The sequence below is a fragment of the Ictalurus punctatus genome, chromosome 4 (genome assembly GCF_001660625.3).
Source record: "Ictalurus punctatus breed USDA103 chromosome 4, Coco_2.0, whole genome shotgun sequence".
NCBI lineage: Eukaryota > Metazoa > Chordata > Actinopteri > Siluriformes > Ictaluridae > Ictalurus > Ictalurus punctatus.
The window spans coordinates 20191051-20203738 of NC_071284.1; the positions used below are offsets into that span (position 1 = coordinate 20191051).

At 37.0% G+C, this 12688-nt stretch overlaps 1 protein-coding gene across 5 annotated transcripts in view; it reads left to right on the forward strand.

Moving 5' to 3' along the window:
- Positions 1–2841: 2841 nt before the first annotated feature.
- aplp2 (amyloid beta (A4) precursor-like protein 2) overlaps positions 2842–12688 on the forward strand; it is a 97290-nt gene continuing 87443 nt past the window's right edge. For all 5 annotated transcript variants that reach the window (XM_017466257.3, XM_017466260.3, XM_017466258.3 and 2 more), the window contains exon 1: positions 2842–3137. In XM_017466257.3, coding sequence (XP_017321746.1) covers positions 3042–3137 — 96 coding nt within the window. In that variant the 5' untranslated portion in view covers positions 2842–3041. The remainder of the gene's footprint in view (positions 3138–12688) is intronic.

Sequence of the window (12688 nt, forward strand, 5' to 3'; positions counted from 1 at the left end):
TGATTTTAATTCTTTATATCTCTGTATAGATATGTGGATAAATCTTGAAGTATTGGTTGAAATATCACATTTTGGGCTCACGGAGTTTAGAGATGCAGTACATACGTGATTCGACAAATTCTATTACTACTTCAACTACATAGGTTGAAATATCACGCTGTTTTAGTCCACGGTGCTTCCGCAGGCACAGGTTACCACGTGATTCGACAAAGCATCTGATACCTATTATCTGATTCAACATTATAACCAACACTATCTGATATCCTCTTGTGATTATTAAATTATAAGGTGTGATTATTAAATTATAAACTGTATGGGTGGAAATGGTCAGTCTAAAATCACATCAAATCAGTTTTTGTATGGAAGTAAGAATGTTGCAGTCCTGTTTGCTATTCAGCCATAAACAGTAGACATGTAGAGCAATATCACTGGTAAAAGATGATTCAGGTAACCTTCTTTCAGCTCCTCCAGCAGACACCAACACTATAACATTAAGCTATAAACATTAATAAACAGTTATTACACACGATTATAAACTTGTGCAGAATCAACTGTTGGCTAACCAATATACAATAGAAATAGTTGATGTTTCTAATCTCATAATCACAGTCTCTTAAGAACATTTCCAGAACATTTTAAGGCTTGTTTTTGGTTAGCCAGGAAACAGAATATTGTTTTTATGTTTGCAGATTGTAATGTTCCCCTAATGTTTATATATAAACATTATATAATAATATATATATATATATATATATATATATATATATATATATATATAATATATATATATATATTATACATAATATATTAGAATACATAATATAATATATATATATATATAATATATATATATATATATATATATATATTATATATATATATATATATATATATATATATATATATATATATATATATATATATATATATATATATATACATACACACACACACATACGCGCACACAGTGATAATATATTACTCAAAATTATCTATCCATTGCAATCAAACTGTAATTCGGTGTTCTCGTCAGTACGCTTTCCAACTACTACTGCTGCTGTTGTTGCCACTGTTCTGCTTGTTTCAACGCAGACTGTCCCCTGCTGGGTCGGAGCAAAATGTCAAAGGCGGGAAAATAAAATATGGGTGGGGTGACATGTGTCACTCTACCTCAAGGTATCGCCCCGCCCTATCGTCCACACTGCACTCTGGGGCTACTCTCTCGAGTCTGACAAAAATTCTTCTTCTACTTTGATGTTTTACGGCAGTTGGTATCCATAATACTGCATTACTGCCACCTGCTGTCTTACTGTAACTTACTATTTCTTAATTAAATTCCTCCTTCCAGTCCCATCCTCCTTAGGAAATTAAACAGATATCTCTGTCCTTGGTCATTATTTCCACTTTCTACTATACTTTTTACATTATACTCTACTATAACTATTTCCCATAGCTGATTCTTCAACTCTTGCTTGTCTTGTACAAATTTCTTACATGATATAAAGATGTGCTTAATTGTTTCCTCCTCCTGGTATTCGTCACATAGTCCTGTCGGGTGTTTTCCTACAACATGAAGAGTTTTGTTTAACTTGCAATGTCCAATCCTCAGTCTACTTATTATTACTTATTCCTTCCTTTTATTTCCTGTCTTTACTTTCCATACCTATTATATTTTGTATCATGTACAGATGTCTGCCTTTGATTTTATTATCCCACTGTTTCTGCCATTTTCCCATTATCTTCTTCCACACTAGATTCTTCCCTTTTGCTTTTGATAATTTAATTTTGACCTCAACATTTTTTTTTTGTCGATTCTTTTGCAGTCTGTGTACTTTCTCGTTTCCCTGAATCCCCACATGTGCTGGTACCCACAAAAATGTGATGCTTCTCCCTTATTCTTGACACATAAAATCATAAAAGTAGATAAAATCTCAAAGTAATTCCTGATGGTTTCTAGTTACACCAGACTTTAGATTCATAAGGGCAGATACTGAATCACTACATATTAAAACGTTGTCGCATCTGGTTTGTTCGATCCATTTTTATGCTAATAATATAGCATATAACTCTTATTAATATAACTCGTATTTACACTTAAGCTGTCAGATGTTCTTTTGCTTTTCCCCACATGATATCTAGGGACATATACCCCAGATCCTGTTGCCTCGGTTTGTAAATCCTTTGACCCATCTGTAAATATTTTAATGCTATCTTTGTACATATTGTCCCTGTATCTAATATTCACCGACTATATCTGTGCTTCTACGGCTGCCTTTAATTATTAGAAGCTCTATGTCAACCTTCGTATTTTCCAGTGTCCAGATTGGTTTGTTAGTCCACAACACAGTACTAGCGAATTCTTTGCCATATATTTCCATTTCTTTTGCTATTAAGTCTCCTGTCCAGCCAAAACTTTCCTTTTTCTTGTAGCACATTTTTCGTTGGATGGTTTTCCCATACCCTAATATTAATCCAATAGTTTGCTGTCAGTTGTTTCCTTCGTAACCATAATGGCATTTACCCTGCTTCCACCTGAAGTGCACGTACTGGGGAAGTTCTAATTGCCCCTAGACATATTCTTAAAGCACGCATCTGCACCCTATCCAATTCAGTCAGCACAGATTTTGCTGCTGATCCATACACAGTACACCCATAATCTAATGCAGACCTTATTAGTGAAAGACCAAAAATTCCAACCGGCATGCACTGCTTCAAGTCACCCGCCGATCGGTCTGCGCAGCGCCGCATGATATCGAACACACCTTCTTTTAATGTTTTGCGCTGACTTAATTTCCGGTAAAATGCTAAGTATCCAGTAGTAGACGCGCCTGGGCGTGTAGGCGGAGTGCTAAACGCTGATTGGACGGCTAAGAGGAGACGGCGCAGTACGTTCTGTGATTAGTGGCTGGTTTAGCTATCTGCGCTATTCGTGTTAAAAAGGAAGAAAAAAAAAAAACTGCTTTACGTATATAGACGATTTACAAAGGGAGCAATTTTATAACTGCTGTGGTTTAAGCTGGTGACAAATATTTTCAGCAGAAATGGAGCGGAAGGCTCTTTGGGGGATGGGTTCAGTCCTGGCTGTGTCTATCCTGATTTTGGGAATCGTTGTTCCTAGCTTGGCTGGATATGTGGAGGTAGGCTATGACACGCAGCTATTTAAGCTACTGCGAACAGCTAAAATAATGTTTTGGTAATGTATTGGCTGTTCTCCTTGTTGCGAATTTTAAAGCTTGTTCTGATTTTCCATTTTATTAAGATTCTCCGTATAATGAAATGCGTTCAACGACTTTAATTCTTTATATGCCGCCGACTCAGGGACGTATATTTGAGGTCAACCCTTTGCCTGGATTTTGTTTTTAACCCCTTAGTGGCACAGGGAAACACCATAAAATGGTTTCATTATTGTTGAGGATGTTCGGCCAGAGCACTGTTCCCTTTGCAGTACTGATATTGCATAAGGATGCAATATGTAAATAGACCTCCCATACCCAATGAATAAACGCATGTTGTTTGTTGTATAACTAGTCTCAGGTGTAGTATAGGGTTTTGCTGGTTCATGGTACCTAACTAATAATAAGCGAATAATGTTCATCACACCTAATTAATGTTAAAGCGCACCTATTATGGTTTTGAAACGTGTATAATTTTGTTTCAGAGGTCTCATAAAATAGATTTACATGCATCCAAGGTAAAAAAAAACAAAACAAAACAACACTTTAATGTGCTCATAATTTAAATTGCAGCATTACCTTTTTCCCCGCAGTGTCAAAAACGACTCCTTAAATGATCGGTTCTAAAGGATTCACTCTAAACTCCTCCTTTCAGAGACCATACTCTGCTCTGATGGGTCACATGTCCCAGTCTGTTGTGATTGGTCTGTTTGTGAGAAGCCAATGAAGCCCAGAGGCATGGTTTTTTGTTACAAACCTATGTAGGTTAATACAGGAAGTAAGTCTGGAATTACTAACGACTCATTCAGCTGTTCAGAATTGGTTCCTTCTTTTGGGAGTCAGTAACTCAGTTGTGCCCATTGATGTTTTTACATTCACAAACAGCTATATAACACACTACATGAAAGATAATAATAGGTGCACTTTAAATAATAATTTACTTAAAGTAATATAACCAGTATGTAATAGATATGTAATATGTTGCAAGGCATGTCACAGCATATTAGAGTGGAAATAATTTTTTTTTGCTGTATTGCACATTTCTGATTATATATCTAACTTTCCTAGTGTATCAGAAAATATTATTTCACACTACTTTGTTCAAATCATGAGTAGTTTATATAAAAACTTGATGGGTTATAAATGAACATGGTCTTAAATGTGTGATCTATGAGACGTATGTTTACTCATTCATGCCATGCAGTGTTGGGCAGCGTGCTGTGAATTTATTTGAATCAATTAGCTTGTAAGGTGTTAAACTATTTTTCTGACCCAGCAGCATTGATAAATGATTGTATATTCTTTGCATAAGCAATATACACTCTCCTGAAAGTATTGGGACAGCAAGGCCAATTAGATCGGTTTGAGATCAAAAGATGAGCATGAGATGAAAGTTCAAAATTTCGGCATTCATATCCTGATGTATACATCCAGATGTGTTTAACAACTTAAAACATGGCACTAGGGCTGCAACTAACGATTATTTCATTATTTTTTATTATTTAATTGATGAAATTTTCATAATTTCCTTTCGATTAATTGAATGGGGGAAAAACCCCCTTAAACTGTCAACAATGTTTTTTGTTTATTTTAAATAAAATCCACAAACTTAGTGTTACAAATATAAATTTCAGACTAAAATTTTACATTAACACAACTGTTTGTCTGATTATTTATGTATATACACTTTTTTCAAATCCCCCCTACAACATTTCAATGGGTTTCAAATCCGGGCTTTGACTAGGCCATTACATAATGCTCCATTTCTTCTTTTTGAACCATTCTTTGGTGGATTTGCTAGTGTGATTAGGATCATTGACTACGTTTACATGGACAGCAATAATCTAATTACTGACCTTAATCTAAGTAAGGTAATAATGTGATTAAGGTGTTTACATGAGTCGCTTTTAGAATACTCCTGTCATGTGCCTGTTTTACATGTTATTGATCATAATTAGATTAAGAGCCCGCGTCATTACATCACCGCGCCACGCCTTCCCTCCAGATTTTCACGTATCAACATATAGTTCGTTTTCGTTATGGTACCGTATACAGTTTTGGGTGTTTTTACTTAAATTTTTTTTTACGAACGCTTCAAGTGCGGTTAATTATTAGTCATGCTATATGTGCAAATAGACGACCGCTTGAAGCTGTGGGCTGCGTCTCAAATCGCATACTTACCTACTGTATAGTAGCCGAGATGCATGTATTTTTCCCCCACTACAGGCCTATAGTAGGCAAGTATGCAGTTTGGGACACAGCCGAACTCTCTTGTTTGCCGTAAAACGTAAAACTGCCGGGTGTGATCATGTCCTGTCGCAAAATGCGGTGAAAACGCTCACACGACGTTCATAATGTGATTAAGGTGTTTACATGTCTGTAATGCACTTCCATAATACGATTAAAACAGGAGTAATCCACCTGTCTTAATTCGATTAGAGCTTAATTAGATTATGACCATAATTAGATTAAGGTTGCTGTTTACATGGTAGTTTCTTAATCAAATTATGGTCTTAATTAGATTAAGAGTGGATTATTGTTGTCCATGTAAACGCAGTCATTATCCTGTTGAAAGGTCCACTTTTGGTTCAGCTTCAACTTTCGGAAAGATGGCCTCACATTATCTTCAAGCACTCTTTGATATGATGCAGAATTCATAGTTTAATCAATGTATGGAAGCTGCCCAGTCCCTGAAGCAGTGAAGCAACCCCAATCCATACCATTTCCACCACCATGCTTCACAGTTGGTATGAGGTGCTTCTCCTGAAAAGTCTTTGGTCTGCGCCAAACATGTCTGCTGTTACTGTGGCCAAACAACTCTATCTTTGATTCGTCTGTCGAGCACACTATTCCAAAAGGCCTGGTCTTCACCTCTATGCTCATTGGCAAACTGTAGTCTTGCTTTAATGTTCTTTTTAGACAGTAAAGGCTTTTTCCTGGCATGCCTCCCATGCAGGCCAAATTTATGCAAGCTCTTTCTGATTGTAAAAGCATGCACTTTGACACCAACTTACTAACAGATCCTGTGATGAAATTTTGTGGTTCTTGGAGACTTCTTTTTGCATCAGATGGTCTGCTTTTGGGCCGAGTTTGCTGGGATGGCCATTCCTAGACAAATTGACAGTCGTTTGAAATCTGCGCCATTTGTAGAGGATTTTCCTTACAGTGGAATGATGATTTTAAATAATTTGGAGATCTTTTAAAATCACTTGCTAGACACAACATTCACAACCTTTTTTCTGACGGCATTAAAGAATGCTTTAGATCTTGGCTTGATGACACCACACACCTCAATAGCAAAGGGAACACCAGGCACTAAATATGGAGAAGGATATAAATACGACCAGTTCCACCTGCACTCCCTAAGCAGGGTCTAATCACTGGCACCCAATATTGAACACCTGATTCTAATTTTATGGATTTGAAAGTGTAATAAATATAGGGGTGTACTTACTTTTTACATGTGACTGATATGTTTTTTGTTCATTTAAATAGTGAAAATTACTACAAAATGTCAATTTTGTCATTTGATAATGTATCACGTTTATTAATATGCACTGTTTCAAAGAGGATCAAATGTCTGCTTGTCTAAATATGTAAAAAAATTATATATATATACACACACAAATACACAAACACACGCACAGTTGTGTTAAATATACATTTATAAAATGGATAGTTCCGGTCCTTGATTGTAATCCGCGTTTGAAGCCATTGTAAATTACTCTATAAATGCCCACCTGTGACTTTGGTACATTAGTATTACTGCACTCAGTTGTTTAAAAATGTCAGATTTGTTTGTTAGTTTTGATTTACTGGGTGGGCTAAGCATGGACGAGTGGTTTAAAGAGATGGACAGGAAAGCGGAGGAAGATAAAAAAGAAAGGTGACATGCTGAAATTATTGAAAGAGAAATTGAAGAGCTGGAAAAGTCAAGAAATGAAGCTGGGACCATTAAACAGACTATGTGGTCCATTTGCTGTTTTCAGACCTGGTGTGTCAAAAGATATGGCTGTTCATTTTTAATCTCCAAAATTGACATAAACCAGGCTCTGTCAGTTTTATGCCACTGTGAAAAGCGGGAAAGATGAACCCCATGGTTTTAGCAGTTATGTTTTCCTATGTGTGTGGCTTAACTGGTACATCAGTGATCCACCGATCAGCCGATCCTGGTGTCTGTTGAAAGATCACAAGTTTATCATTAGCAACAATGTTTTCATTGGAGTAGTGAAAAAAACTTCACCTCTACACATCCCACCACAAGGCATTAACGGTGGCAGACTTTCAGAAAATCAAGCACTTTCAGGCACTGACTACAAATACACCTGATGGTCTTGTCAACAAACTCTGGTTTGATGTGCAGCTGAATATGGGATACAGAGCTGAAGAGCAACCGATAACTGAAGCCAGAATCATTTATAATCTGCCAGGATGAGAAAGGTCAGAAGTATGCAGCGCGGTCATTCAACGAATACACAAAAAAAAGACAAAGATATCAGCAAAAGAAACCAAGAGAGAGTATAGGGATTTATGTTTGAGCAGCCAGGGAACCTGCTGTGTCCTGCTACTTCGTTGCAGAAATACCTCTTGCTGCTGCCGCCCCAAATCACCGGCATTTTATCTCGATCGAAAGTGGGCAAACTACATCAACAATATATGCTAAGTTAACGATGTAAGTTTAGCTAGCTTGCATGTTTTTATTTGTAGCCTATTATTATTATTATTATTATTATTATTATTATTATTATTTCTTTCTCATAACATTAGGTATGCTAGAGAGCCCGTTGGAGTGAACTCCCTTGTCTGTATGTTGCCACGGATTTGTAAAGCAGCCGGCACTGAGACAATCTACACCAACTACTGCTCGTGAAGTACCCCTGCACAAAAACTCTCTGATGCTGGCTTAGAGGCAAGAGAAATCATGTCAGTGACAGGGCATAAATGTGAATTGTCCCTGCAATCTTACTGGTGCCCAAACTACAAGGAGCAATATCCTTGCCTCTGGCACCACGCAAAAATGCACCTGTCCAGAAACGCACCTGTCCAGAGTCAAACACTCCTGTAGCAGAAAAACGAGTGTAAAATAATTGAACACTACTTAATAGTATTCAGTATCCAGATAAATGTAAAGTATCACCCCAATGTTTAAGCATACTTTCCAATGCGTCTGTGTGTTGCTGTGTTTGTGTGTTGCTTGCCAACCATTCTAAGAACTACATTGCTTGGCGGAAGAATAATTATTTGTTATGAATAAATTATTGCATTGTTTGCTGCTGTGTACTTCGCATCATACCTAACAGCGCCCCTTAGCTGTTCTAAAATCACTGTAAACCACGGCTTCTTGTGGATTATTGCTTTAATACATGTATTTGATTTCTCCAAATGCTTCTCATTTACCCCAAAAAGTTCTATTTTGGTTTCATCTGTCCACAAAACATTTTTCCAACAGCCTTCTGGATTGTGCACGTGATCTTTAGCAAACTGCAAACAGGCAGCAATGTTCTTTTTGGAGAGCAGTGATTTTCACGTTGCAGCCCTGCGCTGCACACCACTGTTGTTCAGTGTTCTTCTGATTGTGGACTCATTAACATTAGCCAATGTGAGAGAGGCTTTTAGTTGCTTAGAAGTTACCCTGGGTTCCGTTGTGACCTCATGGACTATTACATGTCTTGTTCTTGGAGTGACCTTTGTTGGTTAACCACTCCTGGGCAGGGTAATGGTGATCTTGAATCACCTCCATTTGTACACAATCTGTCTGACTGTGGGTTGGTGGAGTCCAAACTCTTCAGAGACGGTTTTGTAACCTTTTCCAGCCTGATGAGCAACAACTTTTTCTGAGGTCCTCAGAAATCTCCTTTGTTCATTCCATGATACACTTCCACAAACAGGTGTTGTGAAGATCAGTCTTTGTTAGATCCCTGTTCTTTAAGTAAAACAGGGTGCGCACTCACACCTGATTGTCATCCCACTGATGGAAAACATCTAATTCTAATTTTATCTTCACATACTTGGATATTGGATAATTTTCCTTAATAAATACAGGAGGTATATAGTATAATATTAAATACAAAGTATAATATTTTGTCTCATTTGTTTAATTGGGCTCTCTTTGTCTACTTTTAGGACTTGTGTGGAAATCTGATGATGGTTTAGGTCATATTTATGTGGAAAAATAGACCATTCTAAAGGTCTCACAAACTTTCAAGTAGGGCTGGGCGGTACAGAAAAAAAAAAATCACGATATAATGTTTCATATCATGTGGTATTGATAAATTTTAAGCTTTTTTAAACAAAGACCAGTAGAAAAAAAAAGTTTGAATTTAACCACTGTATTTTTAAGAAAGTGGTTTTATTAAGGCAAACAACTAAATTTTAGCTTTAACAGTCAAAAACAAAATATAATTTAAACAAATATGTTCTATTATATTTTATATGAAGATTAAATAAGTGTTAAAGAAACTCTTGAACTTAATAAATAAAATGTGTACAATGTTAAAGTGTAAACCTAGAACAATCAAGGCAAACTTTAAGGATTCAACATCGCATTATAGCGCAGAATGGGACTTCTGGTGCTCTGGTTTGTGCTCAGCCTGTTAGCATAATTAGCCTAGCCTTGTATAAATCTTACACTTTAACACTTGCTTCCGGATAACACTGTGCTGAGGTCTGCATCTGATTAGTCGAGCTCCTAATCTGAGGACATTCACTGTCTTCCCCAGAGCCAACATTTTATCAGAAAACACAAAAAGCGGAAAAATGTCACATTTCTTCCTTGCCCGCTGTTCAGAGTCACACGCACTGTACATGTGCAGAGCACTGCGCGTGCGTACTACATGTCTCTTGCAGTTTGTGTTTCCGTACTTGGCCGGGACGTTTAGTTTTTTTGCAAAGCTTACACACAACGGTGTTCTGATGTTGGTCAGATGAAAAGAAACCAAAAAAACTGCCACACTGATGAGTTAACATCCATTTTTTATTCACAGTCTCCTCCGCAGGCACTGAACTGATTTTTGTGTGTGTTCTAATGTCACATGGCGATGGTGCAACTGAACCCCACAGATACACAACTTGTTATTGTTTGCTTGTCACTCATAGCACACTCCTTTATCAAGGCATATGATAGGCTGTTTATGATCCAGGGACGGTGCACGCTTGAGGGTTATTCATGCAACCAAACTTCATGTCTGTTTACATTTTATCAAGCATTATACCAAACATTTTTTCTGTCGTTACCGATAAAGGTGTAGCGTCGATAAATACTGATACCGTTTTTTTAGTGCCCAGTCTTACTTTCAAGCACCACTGTAGGTGTTTCTTGCAACCCCAGGTGTGCCCTGTTAAATTGATTGTTTAAATAATTCATAACACTGCATGTCAGCCCTTGCCTGAGCTCTAGTTTTCACCTTTGAAGACTTAACTTGTACCACTATTATTTGACTGATACAGAAAATAAGTTGCGAAAATAATTGGGTTCAAACAAAAGGTGCCATGCTCTAATTTTTATTGGAGGAGACCAGGTATAATGATTATCTATTCTATATAAAATCAATCTATGTATATAACTTAATATATGATCTGTTTTTGATAGATTTTTTTTTTTTGCTTTTGTATTGTTGTACTTTTTAAAATTAATTTTCAAATTACCATAACTTATGATTTTTTAATTAACATATATGACTTTTATAAAACTATATAATGGACAGGTATGGAACATGAATTATCAAAAATGTTTGTGAACATTATAACTACTTTGAATAAGAGAACTAGGCTGTAGTAACGTGTACTATTTTACATGTAAAATAGGCTTTATCGTTATTATCGCGTGAAGACTAATTCTTATCATGGGGAGAATTTCTACTGGTATATTGCAAATGATAAGATATCGCCCATCCCTACGAATGAGTTTTAAATCAGTTGTAAACCTCATGCATTACAGCTGTTTGAGTAAATTAAGCTCTGCCTCATGCAAAATGATTGACATGTGGTGGCCATATTGTCGACATGTTTTTCATAGTTATTGACTGAGGAAAGACAGGCAACTGCCTGGGGCCCCGCATACTGAGGGGGCCCCTGAGGGCTGATCATTTAATAATCCGAAATTTTCATTTTAAAATAATGTCCAGCATCACCTCAGCAACCACCTTAAATCGGGACCCTTTGCGTTGTGCTATCACGTTTGAGGCTCGTTTATGCTTCTGCCCCACCCTGGTACTGTGTCTCTTGCTCCCATGATTCAATACTTTGTGTTAGTTAAAACTTTAGTTAATACCAGGGGTGTAACCTGGCCTGGGTATTTTGGGGTTGTAGCCCGAAGATGCTTTTCTTTAGCCCCGAATAATTCTCCACTTGGAGCGGTTTGTCACTAAAGAAGACAGCAGTGTTGAATTTTGTATCTTCAGTGGACGGAAGCGAGACCAATCAGACTGGGTTAACAGGAAAATACGTGGAAAATACGTGGAAAGTGTCTTATTGGCTGACCGATCTCAATTTTGCCAAACACTAGCTCACACAGTCAGTCAGTGTAAGGGGAAAAATGGATATATGCTGATTTAAAAAAAAACAACAAAAAAAAAAAACGTCAAGAGATTGTAACTGAAACACTATCATCCTCTCATGCTGGGCAGGAAAACATGATTTCTATATGAGTTCCATGTTACGTGAACATGATATGAGCACAGCATACGGACAGTTAACGTTCTCTGCATGGCACTGTAGCAGATAAACCCATACAATAGAGCTGCACAATTAATTGAATATTGATCTCGATTACGATTTTAACTGCCCACGATTATATGAACATGATCGACTGTGATATTGACGTTTAAAGTTCGTCCTCCGCTCATAGAAAACTTTGCTGCATATCAAATCAAGCGCTTCCTAAACTTACAGCCAGTCACCAGGAGCGGTGCAGGGATGACATCATTTTATTTACCAAAACCCGGAAACGAGTTAGCATTTTAGCCCTTCAGTTCCATTGTCCCTTCGGTTCCAAGTCAGTAGGTTTTTTGAAAGGGATTTTGGTTATAACCCTGAAATACGGTCTGTGGTGAACAGAAGCTCAATATTTTCACGTTTCATTCTACGACATAAAATACACCAGTAAAACCCCATTTATGATTTTTAAAAGCTTTTACGTGTATTGAAAAAGGCAGTTGCTAACTGTCACGTAATGAGGGTTTAGAACGGATTCAAAGTGCAGATAGATTATTGAAGAGAGGCAGACAAATTGAAGATTAATCCACAGAGTAAACCCGTGTTTAAATGTTTTTAAATCAAGTTTGGAAAAGTTGTCAGAAGCTTGGTGATGGTGACGTTGAAGTTCGTTTATAGCATACAGTTAGCTTTTTATTTCTGACGATTGTATTTAGGCTTCAAACTTATGTTTAGATCCAAAATGCTCCACTGTGTGCAAGGGGTTGAGGAAACCTGGTGTGACTTGCTTAAAAGGTTTAATTTAATTCAAGTTTATTGTCGTTATAGGGTGTATTTGTGTGCTTGCAGTTTAAATTCTGTCA